General features: G+C 40.8%; 1 protein-coding gene across 3 annotated transcripts in view; it reads left to right on the top strand.

The window, feature by feature from the left end:
* Window positions 1–20,778, top strand: part of LOC135697463 (cytotoxic granule associated RNA binding protein TIA1) — a 1,329,144-nt gene that overhangs the window by 1,256,614 nt on the left and 51,752 nt on the right. For all 3 annotated transcript variants that reach the window (XM_065217205.1, XM_065217206.1, XM_065217204.1), the window contains one exon: window positions 6,506–6,608. In XM_065217205.1, coding sequence (XP_065073277.1) covers window positions 6,506–6,608 — 103 coding nt within the window. The remainder of the gene's footprint in view (window positions 1–6,505; window positions 6,609–20,778) is intronic.

Raw genomic sequence — 20,778 nt, forward strand, 5'->3', positions numbered from 1 at the left:
GTTTCTGTAATTCCCAAAACTTATTTTAAATCCTTCATAACTCTGAAATCTCTTAAACCTCTCAGAACTTTCCCGAGCTTATTAAGCTGTATGTTTTCATTCAAAGGTCGTCTCCTCTCTGAACTCTTTGGAAGCTCTCTGAACCCTTCCAAAGTTTTCTGAACACCTTTGAAGTTTGTAGAACACTTTAAAGATCCTTGAAATTTGCTGAATCTCTCTATAGCTCATCAAACCGCTCAAAATTTATGCACTTTCAAAGTTTCCTTAGAAGTTCGGGTAATTTCAAAAAAGTGTAAAGGTCTTCATAGAAGTTTATAAAATTCCAGTAAATTTTAGAACCGGCAAATTTCAGATAAAATCCCTGAATTTCAATAGAATAAATTCGGGGAACTCCAGCAAAAAAAATAGGAAAGTTTTGACGTCTTTCGATCAATTTCGTATAATTTAATGATGTTCCAAGAACTTTAGAAAATAACCGAAGCGTTCAGAGAAGTTTCATAAACTTCAGCAAAGTTCCAAGAACTAGTGGAAAGTTCAGAACTTTATCTATGTTCTATTTGTCTCTAAAATCATCTCAGAACTTTCACTAACTTTTCTGAATCTATTCAAAGTTAGTTTAACAGTTTCGAAGTATGTAGAACACTTTAAAGATCCTCGAAATTCGCTTAACCTGTCTATAGCTCGTCAAACCTTTCAAAAGTTATTCAGTCTTCGAAGCTTCTTATTCTTCTCATTCGCTCCCTAATAATTTCAAAGTTTCTTTGGAAGTTCAGAGAACTTCAGAAAAGCTCAGAGAGCTTCATAGAAGTTTAGTAAACTTCAGCAAATTTTAGAACCTGCAAATTTGAAATAAATTTCCTGAATCTCAATAGAATTTCTGATAAATCTAGGGCACTCCAGAAAATAATAGGAAAGCTTCGAGCTCTTAACATCGATTTCGAATACTTAAGTTATGTTCCAAGTACTTTGGCGAATATCCGAAGCGTTCAGAAAATTTTCATAAACTTCAGGAAAGTTTAGAACTTTATTTATGTTCTATTGATCTCTAAATCCTCTTAGAACTTTCACTAACTTATTGAGGTGTATTTTCTCATTCAAAGGTCGTCTCCAGAACTCTCTGAATCTCTCTAAAGTTTTCATAACAGCTTTGAAGTTTGTAGAACACTTTTAAGATCTTCAAAATTCACTGAATCTATCTATAGCTCGTCAAACCTCTGAAAAATTGTTTAACCTTCGCAGCTTTTTCTTTTCATTAGATCTTTGATCATCTCACAGTTTCCTTACAAGTTCGGAGAACTTCAGACTGTTTCAAAGAGTAGCATTGAAGTTTAGAAAACACCAGCAAATTTTAGATAAATTTCCTGAATTTCAATAGAAGTTCCGATAAACTCAGGGAACTCCAGAAAAAAAGGGAAAGTTCAAGCCCTTTACATTAATTTAGAATACTTCAAAGATGTTCCAAGAAACTTAATGAATATTCAAAGCGTTCAGAGAAGTTTCATAAGCTCAAGGAAAGTTCCAAGAACTACAAAAAAGTTCCGAACTTTGAGGAAGATTAAAGATCCCTAAGGGTTGCTTCCGAGAAATTCAATTCAGTTCTATGATCTTTTAGATTTTTTTGTGATCTTCACGACAGTTTCATTAATTTCAAGAAAATTTCCTGAATTTTACAAGACCTTCAAGAAACTTCATAAAACTTCAGGTAAGGTCAAAGATCTTAAGGAAAATTCAGTTGTTCAGGATATCACACAATTTTTGCTCAACAAGTTGTTCAACATTTTTTCACTGCGTAGCGCTAGTGAAATGTGAAATTCTCGCTTGTGATATAGGGTAAATTATGGCTTCGGCACCCATTGACTGTTTTCGGCAACCGAAATTGAAACGTTTATTTCACTGTATTTTCCCATCAAAACTCTTCGCTGAATATATTAAACCGATTCCTTACCTTCTCAGCTTCAATCTGATTACATTTTTACGACTGTGCAATCCTGTTCTGCCATATTTTTCTGTAAATGAAATATACACACTACAAAATACGGCTGATTTCGAGTTGCCGATAATAGAACAGTTGGTTAACACGCAGTTCAAATGGAAAGGGTGCAGAAGAAAAAGAGACTGCCGACAATAGTCACACTCACCTGAGAAGTTTGGAGCGTTGTAAAAACATGTTCAACCCGTTTTGATCAATTCTGTCGATTGGAATTGGTAGAACAGCAAGCAGCAGATCAATGTCAACAAACAAACCTGTCATGTATGTGTGTGACGCTGAGAAATCGTCAATAGAAGTTCGGACGCTGCTTAGATTGATGAGAATACGTAAATTCCCCTATCTCGAGCTCCTGACCAGATCGATTTTCAAAGACAGTAATTTTCTACCTGTTCAGAATCTCGAGCTTAGCATACGCGAGAATTGTGTACGTTTACTAGTGCCACGTGGTGAGAAAATTCTGGGCCACTGTCCACCAGCCAAAACGTCTTGACCCCCTGTACAAGTTTGCCGAAAACAATAACTTTCTATCTGCTCAGGATCTCGAGCTATTGTATATGCGAGAATTGCATGTGTATACTAGCACCAAGTAGTGAGAAAATTCTGAACAACTGTCCACCAACGAAAAGATCTTGACTACCTGAACAACTTTGCTAAAGACGTTTACTCTCTATCTGGTGAGGATCTAGTGATGTAGCACATGCAAAAACTTAAACTTTGATGGAGTAGTGGTTACTACCATCAGTCTTGTAAGCGGTCACGGTAGTCGATACATTTTCTGTGATAATTGACTGCCTTTGCCTCCGACACTTGCAAAACAAGCTATCATAGTACAGTACCAAACTAAAATGTCATATGACAGGCTCTGTCATACGACACTGTCGCCGAAGACCGTCACCAATTTATGTATTTAGTTTTTCTCATAATAAGAGCTGCTGATGTTGTGCTTGTGTGAATTCTGAAAATAGCAAACAATGATGTTCTAGTAATAATATTTCTGATCAGAAATGGTTTGATTTACACCAAATTGAGGAATTACAACGAAATCACACATGTCAAATGATAGCTATTTTGATCATTTTCTTTTAGCTCGAATGTTATTCTACCGCTCGTGTTGCGTGAGAGAGACGACGGTAGAGCATGAGTGTTCGAATACAAACAGACTGTCGCGCACGACAACGAAGCGAGTGTAGTAAAAAACGTCAACTGTTTCAACCCCTGATCGCTGCCCATTGTTCTGATGTGAGTGTGAGACGGTCTAACAGAAAAGGCAGACGAAATCGAGTGATCGTGCTATAAGCGCTTGATATATGCCTTTGGTTTGGTCTGTATCCCAAGTATTGACAGACGAGTGGTGAAGTCATAGGCCTAATCATCGCAACGTTCATGGTTCGAGTCCGCTCTGATTACCTTTTTTATTTTTTTGAACATCATTTGTTCCTTCCAACCGTCAAGTAATTTCTACCCATCCAAGCCCTTCAGTGAGAGTACTCAAAATTGAGTACATGGGACTTTACTTACTTTTGGCATCCCACACTTTAGTTCCTAGTTAGGTGAAATAAACTTATTTTGGGGACTTTTTTTCTGACCTTGCAAAACTCATAGGCCGCAAATTACACATGAGTTTTTAGTTTTTCCGAACACTGGATAACATAATGAGCTATGACATGTTATTGATTTAATCTATAGAAAAAACAAACCAACCCGAGCAGAAACGAATATCTCGATACCACAAATTCGTATGGATAAGCCTGATATGTAAAATACCAAAAAAATAATACAAAAACATGTTAAACTATGGTATTCAAGTCACATAGGAGTATTGAGCGAAACCCCAAAACTTGATAACTTGAAAAATTATAACTCAAAAACGAAAAAAAAACATGGCTGATTTTTTTTTTATGTTGTGTAGAAAGGCCTAAATTTTCAAGGAAAAAAATATAAAACATATAGCGCCCTCTATCTACAAACCATGAAAACCATAAAAAACCAATAAAATCGATGTTTTCAATACAAAATTCATTTTTTTACTACAGTTATTTTGTATTCTAATATGCATTTTGAAATACTTTGATCTTTGACTTCGGCCAAGTGGTTCAAAAATGATAAATTTTTGAAAAAAACTAACTTTTGAAAAAAAAAATTAAATTGATTTTGTGGACCACCCTAATATGGAAATGATCACCCTTATAAAAAAAATTAAAAAAAATACCGGTCTAATAATTTGCGATAAGGAACAAAACTACCAACTTTAACGAAATTCTGAGAACCACTATATCGTTGTATGGAATGGCTGTATATTTCTCTAACAGCTCAATATGATATTGGTTTGTTATTGTGATGATGATGATGATGATGATGATGATAGTGGTATACCACTCATTGTAGCACGGAAACTAGTCCGATAGCCGTGAGCTCTCCTCACTGTTGGACTTGATCAAGCTTAATAACCTCTGAATGTCATCAGCAAATCGCTGCATAAAGGGCCAAAAAAGAATGGATAGATTGATAGGCAATCCTGTTCATTTCCTTGGGACAGTTAAGAATCTCCTTCCAACAACTTGATCAGCCAATTGGTCAGAAAACGAGCCATCCAACAGGAATATGCCCCAATGAATGGGGAGAAGAGCCCACTGTTTATCCACGAAAGGTTAGCAACAGGAAGTTGACATCTTCCTTCTTCTCTCCCCATCCAAATCGCTTCAATTGTGTGCCCTGATGGTCCCTCTTCATCCCCGATTTTTTATACATAGTAATATGTGATATAATAATCAGACAATCAAAAGCATGAGCGTCTATAAAAATATGCGTGTCGATTGAAATTTGCCGAAAATAAATGAGGGCTAAATTGAAGCGTAGATGCATAGGTGAAGGATAAGAGAAAGGAGAGTGAAATGTGTTGACACGCAGAATTAGAAGTCATCGGGATTGAATGATATTGGTTTGTTATTGTGAAGCTCAAAAACTCTGTTGTTCATCAGGTATGTCAATAGCTACTTTGCTATTACTCAGTTATTAGCCCATAGATTTTATGATATTATTGTTGATATTTTACCACTTATATCGATTAAACGAATTGTAAAAAGAGTTCTTTTGATTTCCTATTTTTAAGATCTCCAAAGTCCGATGTTTTTTGTTAAGCTTAAGAATTTCAAGACTCTGAACTTAATCCATAAGGCTTTCATAGTTTTTGTATTTTACACCACACATTTAACAATTTTTAAGTAATTCGTGACTTTTCCAGGGATAAGATTTTAATTCGTAACCTTTAGTGTGAGATGCACGGTGAAAAATATTTAAAAAAATGTAATTTTCTTTCAGTTTATATCTTAAACTTCCTTTTTCTTCATTGGCTTTATTACGTCCTTACTGGGATTTTATGCCGGCTATCAACTTAATGTTCTAAGCCTGTACCATTTTTGCATCAGTATAATTGTGTAGCAAGTCCAGTTAAGTTGAAAAATTCCAAGACCGGGCCGGCATCCGAACCCAGCCGCCTCCAGAATGGTCTTATTTACGGCGCCTTTAATCAAAAGCTAAGGGAGGCCCACAACTTCCTTAAACTGCCTAACTTAAGTTCTAATCGTAGGACTGCCCAAGCTATAAAAATTGATAAATGAATAACGATTTAAACAAATCACCAGACTCATTTCCCACGGTATTCCCGGAACTATTAGCATCAATCTTCATCCAAAATAGAATAAATTAGAAACGGTTCGGTGGAAAATTCATGGTATTCCTCGAACGCATGAGCTGAAATCGTCAAACAATAACCCTCTCGTCTCCATAGCTCGCCAGTCGGTGGCTGCATTAAAACACCAGAGCTGCCATTACAGCTAAATTTCCCGGAAAACCTCAGCAACCACGGTCGCTAACCGAAAGCCGTTTTGTCTCCCATGCACATACACATTCTAGTCTCTCGCTTGCTACTGCAACTGGATACCAAAGTGAGAGATCCGACAAGCCAGCAGTTTCCGGGAAAAGAATTTGTCACAATATTGTCACTTTTTGCACCATCTTCAATCTGGGTTGCCACACTCACGCCTCAGTCACCCAACCTACTACGACGATTACGGTGTTTGACACGCAGCAGGAGAGCTCTCAATAACAAACCAAGCTCGTCGCCACCACTCGTCCTACCAACAATCCTCCACCCACCAACATCGTCATCGTCATGGCAAGCAAGCTCTTCCACCAGGACTAACTACGATGATGACGAGATGAGCGATGCACTTTAATATTAAATGCCGAGAAGAATGGGGATCATCTCGCCCCTCGGAGCGCTACACACACACACACCTACCCACTCATACACATACCAGCAGTAGCAGCAGTAAGAGCGCAAGAGGATAACACTCTGTGTCGAGCAGCACAGTGTCAAGTGTCGGGTCATCAGCTTTTGTGATGCTATACAAACTTTTCATCTCACTTTCATTCGTTCGTCCGAGCGCTCCCAACGTTTATGACGTTTTTTTTATACCCTCTCTCTCTCTCTCTCTTACACTCTTTTCTCAACAGGAAGCGGAGAATGCAATTGCTGCCATGAATGGACAATGGCTCGGATCGAGATCCATTAGGACAAACTGGGCCACCAGAAAACCCCCGGCTACCAAGGCAGAATGTAAGTAGTTTTTCCTTCCTGTGTTGATAGTCGTTTCTACAACCCCGTTACTCCAACTCTCAACCCTCTTGTTCAAAAAAGGGGGGGAAATTCAATAAGGAAAAAAAAATCCGTGAAATCTGTTTCTGTTTACGATACAAGACTCGAAAAACTCGTATTCTAAAGTCTGTCGCTGTGTTCTGTGCCCTACCTGTCGCTACCGTTTTTGTGTGTACCGGTGTTAAACTCACTATTGTCCTCGCTATACCCATCTTGTCTTTGTTTGGTTTACCACCCAACCCCCCACCCACCACCACCACCACCTTTGCTTTTGTTTCTGCCCTGTTTGTTCGCCTGTGTACGTGTTCGGTGTCGAGTGTGACTGAATAACTGACTAACTTGACTACTCTAGTGTATACTACGCGCGGGGGGGAGGGGAGTGGCTGCAGACCTGGTAGTACGTAATACGAGAAGATGACGGGATGGTTTGTTTTGTTTTTTGAGCGTGCCGAGTGCTTGTGGATTGGTTCATATTTGGACAGGTACCCGGAGACAAATTGACGTCCAAATAAAGCAATTAAGAGTTGAGGAACTTGTTGGATGTTTTGGTAGCGCGTCGTGCATACTTCGGAGCAAAAACAACCGACAGTCATTAGCTGCACATGCAGTCCGGATTGTCCGTTTTTGAGTCGATAACTGTTCACTTGTTGGAATGGAACTGTACTGAACTAATGGTAAATTAATTAATATTGCCATCGGATAACTAGGCAAGTCCCACTGACTATACTGAATGTGTGAGCTCGAAATTGTGTGTTTGAAAATACAAATAATGATGTTTTATTCAGAGAATACAATTAGCTCTACCTAAGTCGATACTGAGATACCATCGAATTGAGAAGGATGTATCGAGTTACGGAAACAAGTTCAAACACATTTTTTTGCTCTTACTTTTTTATTTCAAATTTCTCATCCCAGCATTCTCAGCATCACCGTTGAAGCTTATTATTATGCACATGTATTGCTTGACAAATCAAATTGAAATCTCTGAACGATCACGAGACATTCCCGGTTTTCTATTTTTTTTAATACGACCTGTTCAAAAATCAATACTCATTTGTGACAAACATATTCCATTGCTAATGAAAGCATCCTGGAAAATGATTGATATACCTTGATCATTGTTCTTGTCTATTTGATATATCTAGAACGAGCTGGAATTATGGCCTAACAGCTTTTGTAAACAATGACTTTTCTCGATGATTTCTAGGAATTCAAGGCGCGCCAAGGCAAACCAACATAACCAACATAAATCATCGAGAGAAGTCATTGTTTACAAAAAAAATATGCCGTAATTCCAGCTCTATCTAGATATGTTTTACATCAAAGACTGTGCAGCATTTAAGGGGCAAGATGATTCAGAATCCAGCGGGCCTGTTTGATTCGAAGATTCAAACACGATGCTTCAGAATCCAATAAATAAATGAAACGAGGACATCTCGTTCCGCACGTTCCGTTTTTGGTAATGATATCATTGCTTGGTCGTTGGAAGCATCTAAGCTGGAAAGGTTAAGTGATGCTCAATTTTTCCTCTGACGGTTGGGAAATGAGCACTAACTCTTGTCCTAACTTTTTATGGGTTATGGCCAGGGCTGGAAGGCACCTCAGAGCGTTAGCAAAGCAACTTTGTGTATGCATCTCACAACACTCGACAAAGAGTGTGTGGTTCTCACATTTGCTTCGCACACTCTTTTCCAACTAATCTGTGAGAAAGCGATCCACACAATGAGAGGTACACTCCGTGCGGCGCAGGGAGCGAAACAACAAACGTGCTAATGTATTCTTTGAGTTCTTTGCAGACTTTGCTTACCACGATTGCATGCATAAGAGGTGAAGAAGGGCGTAACGAAGAATTTTGTCTTTTTGCTGTGTTTCCCTTTTGCAACCCCACACTAAGTGGCGCTCTTTGCGTCGGAGCCGTCGGAGCGATGGCTACACATTGAGCTTTCGTTATTTCTGAGTGTGTGTCTGTCTTCTCTTCTCCGCTGCTTTACACTTGCGCAGGGTGAAAGACAAGCGAACTTTGTGTTTGCTTGATTCTCACTTTGTTTATTTCAGAAAATCAGTACATTGCGCGCATTGAGTGATCAGACGACAGCCCTGGTTATGGCTATAGCGCCATTACTCACTTTCTACTAAAATGTGTTCTTTTGATTACTGAAAAATCCTGTTCCCCTAGTTTGATGTTGTCAGAACTAGGGTTCGGTGGTAGATCTTATACCAACAAAGCACGACAAAAAGATTATTTACCACCGTTACTGGTTTTGTGACAAACAAATTCATGTTTCCATTTAATAGACAAATTAGTATCCTGAGTCTTGTTATTTGACCACTGCTACTTTAATGACACAATATTTTTTTCCAAATTCCAAGTCGACTATTCTTTTAGCAAAGGTTTCAACATTTTCTTCTTCTTCTAGGCATTTTACATTACTTTTGCGAGTGTTTTTCTTGTTGTATATTGTCTGGAAAGCAATCGCCAGAAATTGAGTAAACGTAACTCACAGTTTAATAAATTCAACACAACATTTGTTTAATATGAGAAAATCCTCCTTTACGGAAATGAGCGAAATCCTAGCCAAAGGCTTATGTGAAAGCAATATGATGCACGTAAATCACCGAACGTAGGCCTCAGACAGCTTTCCCAGACAACCAGAAGTCGTATAAAAATTGACAGATAGAATCGTAAAATACACTGAAGTCTTTTTTTACACGATTTTTTTTTTACGCGGTTTTTTTTTACACGGTTTTTTTTACACGGTTTTCCACGATTTACACGGTACGTTTTTAACGATTTCTCGACAACAATACAACCTATCGACTTGATTCCAATCACATTATCCGTTTCAAGCTATTTGTAATCGAATGGCATACTTTAAAAAAATCACAATTTTTGGTGTAAATACAGAAATTTTTAAAATATGTCTATATGGACCATATCATGCTTTAATTACAAATGGCATCAAAATCCGATTTTTTAAAAACATTTAAGCATGCGAAAAATCAAAATCTCGTAGGTTTTTTTTTACACGGTTTTTTTTACGCGGACCGTATCCCCCGTCTAAAAAAAAAAGACCTGAGTGTACTACAGATTTTGTCCAAATCGCACATAATAATGATTTTCATTATACATATAATGTTCAAGGTTCATTGTATAAATAACTTTTTACATAAAAATAATAAGAAGAAGAATACCTACTTAAGTGACTAAAATAATGACTTTCGTGGCTGAAATAACGAAAGTACTGACCAAATAGTGACTTTAAAATAATAACAAATAACCAGGAATGGTTCCAATCTTCCGTTGATAGTGATTGCCACTTTGAGAAATTTTACAAACTCACAAACCCATCATGCGCATTTTGTATGCTTCTTGAAGATAAAACAAACGGTTTGGGGTGACGTAGCATGTTAGGGCGACCAGCCATGTAGAAACATACGCTACTAAGGAGAAAGGGTCCAAAATCGGTTCCTCATCACACGTAAACAATCGTTTAACCTTAATTTACCTATAATGAAGTTTCAACTTTGGCCCTCCTTTCTCTTGTAGCGAATTTTTCTATATGGTTGGTAACCCTAAAATGCTACGTCATTTATGAATTTTCCGTTAACGATCTTAGTATGAATTGAATAAGCAAGCCTCCATTTTCTCACTCTGCACTGTTTTGTTTACCCCCTTTTTTAAAACAATTAATATTAGATACAGATCGCATAACGGCGCCGGTGGTGTAGTGCTAAGCGTGATTACCTCTCACCCCAGCAGGCCTGGGTTCAATCCCAGTCGGCGCCGCCGGGATGTTCTGAGGCATAACATCTCTGATCACGCCTTCCTTCGGATGGGAAGTAAAGCCGTTGGTCCCAGGTTCATGAGTTGATGGGTCGATAGGTAGGGTCCAAGTGTGGGAGCTGCCTTCCTGGCATGTCGGTAGCATTGGTGCTCAGCACGGAAAACAAGATCGACGGAAAAAACAAACCAAAGGAAGAAAAAAAAGATACAGATTGCGAATTGGTGATAAGAACGAACCATTTAGGCACAAAGAATAATTTTTAAAATCACTGATTAGAGATTTTTAATTCAAGGGCAGTCATTTTTAAAGATCTACCGTATGCGTGATAATGTTTGCACCATTGAGCAATGTCAAAATTTAAAAAAATCAAAAATTTCGTTTTCGAGTCTTAAACTATGTTAATCACCGATCGAACTTCCACTTGCTGCAATTACGGCCTCCACACGCTTCCGGAATGCACGGCAGGTTCTAATAATGTAGTCAGGATCAATTTCTCTCCAGGTACGGGTCAATGTTTGTCTGAGGCTTGCTGTACTCGGGTGGCGTTTAGAACAGGCCTTGGCCTTCATGACGCGCCATATTAATTAATCCAGCGGATTAAGATCGGGGCTGGATGGCGGCCACATATCCTTCGCCCAGAACGGAAGATGTTCCTGCAACCACTTCTGAGTGCGGTTCGATGTGTGGCACGGAGCCCCATCTCCTTGAAATACAACATTTGGCTTCGGACCGTACTGTTCTTTGATCCACGGAAGAACATACTTACTTAAAATCCCGATGTAGACCTCCGTGTTGACCTTGTCGCCTTCTGGAATGAACACCGGGTCCATTTTTTTGCCATCGGAAGCCACCAATTCAAACACCATAACGCTAGCAGGATGCTTGGTCAGATACACGTTCTTGTGCTCGTCGGCCACGTCTTTTACCGGAAGAGAACTAATATACCGGTCAGTTCTGGAATTTTAAGCGGGATCGACGGTAAACATGCTCTCGTCGGTGAACAGGATTACCGGATTTTTTTCGCTTAAGGAAGTTCAAGATTTTCTTGCATCGTTCGACTCGTAGCTCACGGATGCGGTTGGTAATCATGTGAGTTATTTTTTTCCGTGCCCTCGACTTCGCCCTGCAATCTTCCTTTACGATCTTCCGTGCCGTAAAGTCACTGATCCCGTGTTCCTTTGCCATTTTCCTTATTGAACGCACTGGATTCATCCGAATCTTCCTTTTGATAGCAGCGATAACCCTCGGAACCCGAGCTGACCTCGGACGACCTTCACTGATAGTTGTCCTTTCTTTTCTCGGTCTAAAACCCTTTTGACGATCCACTGGGACACTCCCACGGCGATTGAAATGTCTTTTTGCGACATTTGCGCGTGGGACAAATCACGAATTCGCTGCCACTTCGTCATGGTACAACTGTCAAACTAAGTAAATCATTTCCTTTTATACACAGCCTACTACGGTATGAGCTATAGATTACGTGCATGCAAAGAAAACCAAGGCATTGTATGCACAGGTGAAACGGGAACCTTCTTTGTACGATGGTGCAAACATTATCACGCATACGGTAATATCACAGACAAACAGACTCTTTGAAAAACTTGTTCTTGAAAACATAGTATCTCAAAACATATAACCTCAGTAACGACATCTCTCTGGCTTCTCGCGGAAAACAAGCTTGCTCGCTAACTCGTAAACAATATTGCAAAAAAGTTCTATAGAATGTATAGAAACGTCAAAGTGATCCGATGCCAGCGCTGCGGCGAGTAGTTCGCGGAACTGATAATATTCAAATCAACCGTTAAATGCATGAATGAAGATACACAATGAAGAGTTACGTCTGTTTGTCTGTGGTAATATGCTATTAGCAATAAGCTTGAAATGCGAAGAAGAAGACAAAGAAGCAATTACAATTTTGAGATCATAGGATAAGAAAAAAGAATTGCAATTTCAAAATACGGATACGGACGGAAAGAACAGACATTTATCACGGAATTGAAAAAAAACGTATTTAGGATAACTTCAATATCAATTTGGCAGTTAACGTTTCTGTCTGTTCACAACTCTTCTTGTCAGACTTTACACACTAACTTTCAACAAATTTGTTACCAAATCAAAAAATTGGTGGTAAAAGCCTCCGCATTTTCATTGATCCATTATTTATGGTTCCGGTCTTGTCCCCTATTTTCCACTTCCTTCAGGCACTCATTCCTGCTCCAGGGTAACCAGAGCAAGTTCTGGATCTGATCAAAATTTTATTGCCATAGGTTTTCAAAATCATGAAGTTCGACACCCATTGATATGGTTCCTGTCATGGCTCAACTGACCACTCCAAGATAACCAGAGCAAGTCTTGGACCCGATCGAACTTCCATTGTCATAGGCAAGTAAAACCATGAAGTTTGACGCCGATATTGATATGGTTCCAGTCATGGCCCAATTGACCACATCCAACGGGGGACTCAGAACCTGCTCCAAGATAATCAGAGCAAGTCGTGGATCCGATCGAACTTCCATTGTCATAGGCAAGCAAAACCATGAAGTTTTACACCCATATTGATATGGTACGGTCATGGTCCCAAATGGCTAGGTCCCCGGGGACCCAGAATCTGCTCCATGATAACCATAGCAAGTCGTGGATTCGATCGAACTTCTATTGTCATAGGCAAGCGAAACCATAAAGTTTGACGCCCATACTGGTATGGCTCCGTCCATGGTCCCAATTGACCACATCCCCTGGGCACCCAGAACCTGCTCCAAGATAACCAGAGCAAGCCGTGGAACTGATCGAAATTAGGCAACCAAAACCTTGCAGTTTGACACCCATATTGATATGGTTCCGATCATGGCCCCAATTGACCACATCCAACGGGGGACCCAGAACCAGTGCCAAGATAATCAGAGCAAGTCGTTATTCTAAAAATGCTTCTAGAGGTATCGAGCTGCAAAATCATGAGAATCCATACCTGTGTTGACGTTATTCAACAGATTAACATTACTGTTCGCATTACCGGAACCGATTTCACGGAAATGGTCAGATCTCGATTGTTTATTAACCGATCTTGGATATTTTGCCACCCGTGAATTCAGAATTCCGTCTTGTAGGGGAAATGCAGGTAATGTCGGCCTAAGTGTCCCTAATTTGGGCCCATACATAAATTCAGCAAACGACTAAATTTTCAATAGCAACCAAAAATATCCATTAGTAAGGTCCCAATAACGCGTTCATCTAGATAAAATTGATAAATAGCAGATTTTTAGCGGTGGGCCCATTCTAAGATCCATAGGCAAACATTAGAGACATTTCCCTCACCAGGAAAAAATACAAAGTTGAGGAAAAAATCACACCCAAGAACAAACCAAGCTATGAAAAATAAACCATTTTTTGAATGAACCGGAACATCTCCGTTGGCCGCAATGTAGCTATGCAATGGTTTATTCAAAATTCGATAAATTTCCTGTCGAATAAAATTGAAACCATAAAATTTGGACCATTTTTCGAAAAGAATATTGAAAAAAAAATATCCTGCCAGAATCATTTTGTCTACCCCAAGGGGTTGGTCACCCTACACAGTGTGCCAAAATCAAACTTGGGCACGCCCGGGCGTCGTCATTGACGCTGTTTGGCATCCATGGTTACAATTTTTATGATCTTTAAAATTACTGGCAACACTGAACTTTTTCTGCGCTTCAGTGTGCATGTCAGGCATAACATTTGATAACGGCACAAAAGCATTTGTAAACAAACTTTCTAAGGCCCTTTACACGCGAACCAAAGTACGCCCACGCAAACCAATACCACTTTCGGAACGGTGATAGTTGCCCCTATCCGATGATGTAGTTGGAACAACTTGTTATCATTTCCACACCTGAGAAGGGAATCGAATGTCGATTTGAGATTCCATCAGCATCCAGCTGGTGCTCCCACTGATTTTCACCACAGCATAGATCGGTTAAATCTGAATAGTTCGTTGCATTCTAGCCTAGGAAATATTTTCGGTGAACATGACGAACCCATAACTTCAGAAACCACCGCTGCTTCTGTTGTAAGGCGTACTGCTGCTCTCACCACCACCACGACCGCCATTCCAACTGCTATCCTTGCCACAACTGTCACTAGATCGAATGAGAATGCCACTTCTGTTGCTACCACTAACAGCTCTACTGCTACATGCACCGTCGCCTCTACAATAACCATGAACACCGCTGCCAAGAACTGCACAACTGTCGCATCAATCACCGCACCTGGAACTGGAACCACGGTTACCTCAACAGCTACCTTGACAAATAACCGAGAGCCTCACGGACAATCTAACCATTTAAGGGTTGTTATGAGAAACGAACGTCGAAGGCAGCAAAGTAATACCGACACAACCGAAGTGTTGAAACCATTCTACATTACCCCTTTCCACGTCGAGCAGACTGAAGAAGATGTCCTGGAATACCTCCGCGAAACCTTCAACATCGAAAATTCTACGGTGCGCTGTGTGAAGCTGGTACCTAGAGGCAAACAAGTCAACGAGCTAACCTTTGTCTCCTTCAAAGTATCTGTTTCACCTGACTTGGAAACCACTGTAGGGGATTCATTCTACTGGCCTGATGGAGTAAATGTACGTGAATTTGAATCAAAAAACGACGCGGCTCCAATCAACCCTCGACCACCAATACTTCCACAATAAGTTTATCGATACACTCTACATCAACTACTCGCAACTCTACGCAACTTTCATCTACTCTGGGACGCAATGGTGTTCGCCCTATGGAAGCCACCGATCCTCTCACCACAGTCGTGCCTTTCCTGCCATCGTCCATCAGTCGTCCCGGCCCTGTGTGTGAGTTTGGAAACGTGGTCTTCCAAACTAATACCGCAGGCAAGTACGATTCATTCTTGTTCAGCCCAACTCCTGATTCGTTGCTTGGTTTCAGTACTACACCGTTTAGCCGTCATTATTCAAGACTTCAACTCAGCATGTTTCAACTCTGGGACGCAACGATACTGGCTACATGGAAGCCCCTAATCCCCCTACCACAGTCGAGCTTTTCCCGTCATCGGCCAACAGCCGTCCTGGCCCTGTGTGTGGGGTCAGAGAAGGGGTCTTCCAACCCGCTATCTTTGGCAAGTACGTTTCTGTTTTAAGCAGTTCAACTTCTGATCAATCTACTGGTTCTAGCGTTGCAATCAACTGTCCCTCTTCAAACGTCAGCAAGTTTAACTATCCAAACAGCACGGTAGTGACCAGCAGCAATAATGATGCAGCTCATTCAGGACACAATTTTCTATCCGTCTACTACCAGAACGTCAGAGGTCTGCGCACTAAAACGACAGAATTGAAGTTAAGGCTATCGAGCTGCGACTACGATATAATTGTTTTTACCGAAACATGGCTCCGGTCTGATATAAGCGATACGGAACTCACTTCCGACTACTCAATATATCGGTGTGATCGAAGTGAAACTACTAGTAATTCTTCGAGGGGTGGTGGAGTTTTCGTAGCTGTTAAAAATAATTTGCACTGTACTGCGGTTTCTTTGGACGATTGTAGACAGCTTGAACAAATTGTTGTACGAGTAACACTTCCTCACCATTCGCTGTTGATCATTGGCATCTATCTTCCCCCGAATTCCGACGCAAGTTTATATTCGGCTCACGCTACGGCTGTCCAGAATTTATCGGATCGTTCGTCGGACAATGACATTATTCTACTTTTCGGGGACTACAATCTTCCTCATCTGCAATGGTGCTTCGATGAGGACGTTAATGGGTTTATACCTTCGAACGCTTCCAGTGAACAAGAACTCAATCTCACCGAATCTATCTCTGCGTGCGGGCTGGTTCAAGTGAATTCTTATACGAACCCGAACGGTAGACTACTAGATCTAGCATTCACGAATTCTCCAGATGTCATTGAAGAACTGCGGCCACCACTTCCACTCTTATCCACCTACGCCCATCACCCACCGTTTATTTTACTAGTGGATGTGCACAGCGTCATCATAAACCACCAAATCGACGCGGATTCGGATGCAATTGACCCAGATTTCAGGCAATGCAGTTTTGATTCACTTAATGCCGCGTTTTCGTCGATCGACTGGTAGCTTCTTCTACATGATGATGTTGATGCAAACGTTATCTTGTTTTATGACAAGCTCTATGAGATTATTCACTCATTTTTTCCTCGTCGCCGTCGTATTTCAAGTTGCGTCAACAGGAAGCCTTGGTGGACGGCTGAATTGTGAAATCAGCGTAATAGACTGAGGAAAGCACGCAAACGATATTTCGCTGATAAATCGAACGAGAACAGAGATTTCCTTCATCTAATCGAATCATCCTATAATGAACTTCTCTCTTCAAGCTACCAAGTATACATGCGCAAACTTGAATCCAACCTAAAACAAAATCCGTCGATGTTCTGGAGGTATGTTAAAAAGCAAAAGGCTAGCAATCGTGTACCGAATAACGTTATCTACGGTGATTCCATGGCCAGTACACCTGAAGATGCTGCCAATCTTTTTTCGAATTTTTTTCAAAGTGTGTTCTGTTCAACTTCTCCTGTACCTCGCCCGGATTGTTTCCAACACGTGCCATCTTATGGTATCCACCTTCCAATCTTCAGTTTTTCTCGTGACGAAGTGTTAAGTACGTTGGCTAAATTAGATGCTTCGAAAGGAGCGGGAGTCGATGGTCTGCCACCGATATTAGTGAAGAACTGCGCTGCATCTCTGGTTGAACCATTGACGTTACTGTTTAACTGTTCGTTAGAACAAAAAACGTTCCCAAGTTTATGGAAAACCGCGTCAATGATTCCTGTACACAAATCTGGCAGTTTAAACAATGTGCTAAACTATCGAGGGATTTCAATTCTCTGCTGTCTGGGAAAGGTTCTCGAATCACTAGTGCATAAGGTCGTGCTGAATGCAGCGAAACCGATTATCTCTGAGTATCAGCACGGATTCATACCACACCGGTCTACTACAACCAACTTACTGTGCCATACCAACGTACTGTTCCGTTAGATAGAACGTCGCAACCAGGTGGACTCTATTTACATCGACTTTTCGAAAGCGTTCGACACCATCCCGCATGCCTATGCCACAGAAAAACTGAAACACATGGGATTTCCGGATTGGATTGCGGACTGGATAAAGTCATATCTAACGGGTCGAAAGGCATTTGTGCAAGTGAACTCGTCTCGTTCCAATACGTTCGACATGCCATCTGGCGTACCACAGGGTAGCGTGTTAGGACCTTTGCTCTTTGTCCTCTTTAATAACGACCTGTGCCTTCGAATATCCTCTGGAAAGCTCCTTTATGCTGATGACCTCAAAATCTTCAGAATTATCGCGTCTGTACTCGATTGTATTGTACTGCAGGCTGACATCGACTTAGTGTCAATCTGGTGCAAAGAGAATGGTATGAGCGTGAACATCAATAAATGCAAAACGATCACATTTAGTCGCTGTTTGTCAACGCTCACTCACCAATATCGAATTGACACTACTCCGCTAGAACGTGTGCAATTTATTCGCGATTTGGGAGTTATAATTGACTCTAAACTTAGATTCAGCGAACATGTCTCCACCATGACAGCAAAAGCTTTCTCCGTACTCGGGTTTATTCGACGTAATGCTTCTCAACTAACCGATGTGTACGCATTAAAATCGCTCTTTTGTGCTTTAGTGCGCAGCATTCTGGGATACGCTGCCCCGGTTTGGGCACCATATCACACGTCCCAGGTGATCCGCATTGAACGTATACAAAAAATGTTCATACGATTTGCACTCCGGAACCTACCGTGGAATGATCCCGAATGATCCTGATTACCAACAAAGGTGCCGTTTAATCAACTTAGAGTTGCTATCAGTGGGGCGGCTGAGATTGCAACAATTGGTTGTGTTCGACATCCTGATGAACAACACCGACTATCCAGATCTTCTACAGGAAGTTATGCTTAACGCACCTCAGCGCCAATTACGAAACTCTGCCCTTATTGTCATTCCCAGTCACAGGACTAGTTATGGGTTTAATAGTCCGCTAAGTTCCTGTCTTAGAGCTTTTAATGTTGTTTGTGATGACTTCGATTTTAATTTCACTATGCTCTGTTTTAAAAATAGGTTAAGAGTAATTGTGATAGGTTAAGATTATTCTGTGCGAAACCGTCGAAGACTGAATAAATAAATAAATAAATAAAAACCATGAAGTTTGACACCCATATTGATATGGTGCCGATCTTGGCCCCGAATCGACCACATCTCCTGGGCAGCCAGAACCTGCTGCAAGATAACCAGAACAAGTCGTGAATCTGATTGAACTTCCATTGTCATAGGCAAGCAAAACCATGAAGTTTGACACCCATATTGATATGGTTCCGATATTGTCCCCAATTTTCAACTTCCTTCAGGCACTCAGTCCTGTTCCAGGGTAACCAGAGCAAGATATGGATCTGATCAAAATTCTATTGCCATAGGTTTACAAAATCATGAAGTTTGACACCCATATTGATATGGTTCCGGTCATGGCCCCAATTGACCACTCCAAGATAACCAGAGCAAGTCGTGGATCTGATCGAACTTCCATTGGCATAGGCAAGCAAAACCATGAAGTTTGATACCCATATTGATATGGTTCCAGTCATGGCCCCAATTGACCACATCCAAAACCTGCTCCAAGATAACCAGAGTAAGTCGATATGATTGAATTTCCATTGTCATAGCAAGTAAAACCATGAAATTTGACACCCATACTGATATGGTTCCGGTCATGGCCCCGAATTGACCAAATCCCCTGGGCAGCCAGAACCTGCTTCAACATAACCAGAACAAGTCGTGGATCTGATCGAACTTCGATTGTCATAGGCAAACTAAAACCATGAATTTTGACACCCTTATTGATATGATTTCGGTCATGGCCCCAATTGATCACATCCAACGGGAGACCCAGAACCAGCGCCAAAATACTTCTGGAAATATCGAGCTGTAAAATCATGAGGATCCATACCTGTGTTGACGTTATTCAAGAGATTAACATTACTGTTCGCATTACCTGAACCGATTTCACGGAAATGGTCAGATCTCGATTGTTTATTAACCGATCTTGGATCTTTTGCCACCAGTGAATTCAGAATTCCGTCTTGTAGGGGAAATGCAGGTAATGTCGGCCTAAGTGTCCCTAATTTGGGCCCAAACATAAATTCAGCAAACGACTAAATTTTCAATAGCAACCAAAAATATCCATTAGTAACGTCCCAATAACGCGTTCATCTAGATAAAATTAATAAATAGCAGATTTTTAGCGGTGGGCCCATTCTTAGATCCATAGGCCAACATTAGAGACATTTCAAAGACAAAGTTGAGGAAAAAATCACACCCAAACAATTTTTATGATCTTTAAAGTTACTGGCAACACTGAACTTTTTCTGCGCTTCAGTGTGCATGTGTCAAAATGTGTTAGTGATGTTGCCATACACTCATAAAATAAATCACATAACCAGTGGAAAATATCCATGTGAATTTCACATAACTTTCATGTGATCCCATAATTGGAAATTGCACCACTAAATCACATGAACGTTATGTGTCCAATGAAATTTATATGATTTCTCATATAGAATTTCTAATGCTATGTGATATTCAGGTAAAAATCAATGTTTTTGTTTTTGGAAAAATACTATGTGCGTTCCTAATAGAAACTAAGTGAAAACTTTTTTCAGTGTAATATAATTAAATTATGTTCAAAACAACCGTGAATCTCCACCAAGTCTCGCCATGGATTCTCAAAATCGTTACACCCGTGACGGCAGTCGCATCCACATTTCCTCCCAGACGAAGAACAGATGACAGCGTATCTTGACCTGACCGAGGTTTCCGACCATGGCTAAACGAACTAGCGATGCAGCTTTCACGGCTGATGAATTTTAGAGGGGACGGACCAGCAGAAGGAACAGCAGCAGTAACAACTAATGCAGAAGCAGCATATTTAGGAAGCAGCCGCAGTCGTGGGAGCTGAATCGCTAATTCGTGTAGCCGTGGCCGACGCTGGAAATCTCGGGCCGGTTACGACAAGCGGTGCTTGAGTTTTAATCGGAAAGTCAACCAAACAAAAACTATACCATCCGACCATTCGAACTGCTCGAACACATCCATCGCAACCACTACTACACCACCAGCACTTCATGATGGCGTTCACCGCCAGGGCTACGCTCGGGAACTCCACCAATCCGGAGGAGGAAATTTCCGATATCAGCGGGAACATTCGCACTTGCGACGGGTGGCAGTCCTTGATGGTGAATGCAATCAGCAGCAGATCCTCGGACGGCATACGGGTGGGGTATTGAAGAAGTGGAGAATGCG

The sequence above is a fragment of the Ochlerotatus camptorhynchus genome, unplaced genomic scaffold (genome assembly GCF_037179485.1).
Source record: "Ochlerotatus camptorhynchus isolate MF236.1 unplaced genomic scaffold, CSIRO-AGI_Acam_v1.1 ptg000070l, whole genome shotgun sequence".
Classification (NCBI taxonomy): domain Eukaryota; kingdom Metazoa; phylum Arthropoda; class Insecta; order Diptera; family Culicidae; genus Ochlerotatus; species Ochlerotatus camptorhynchus.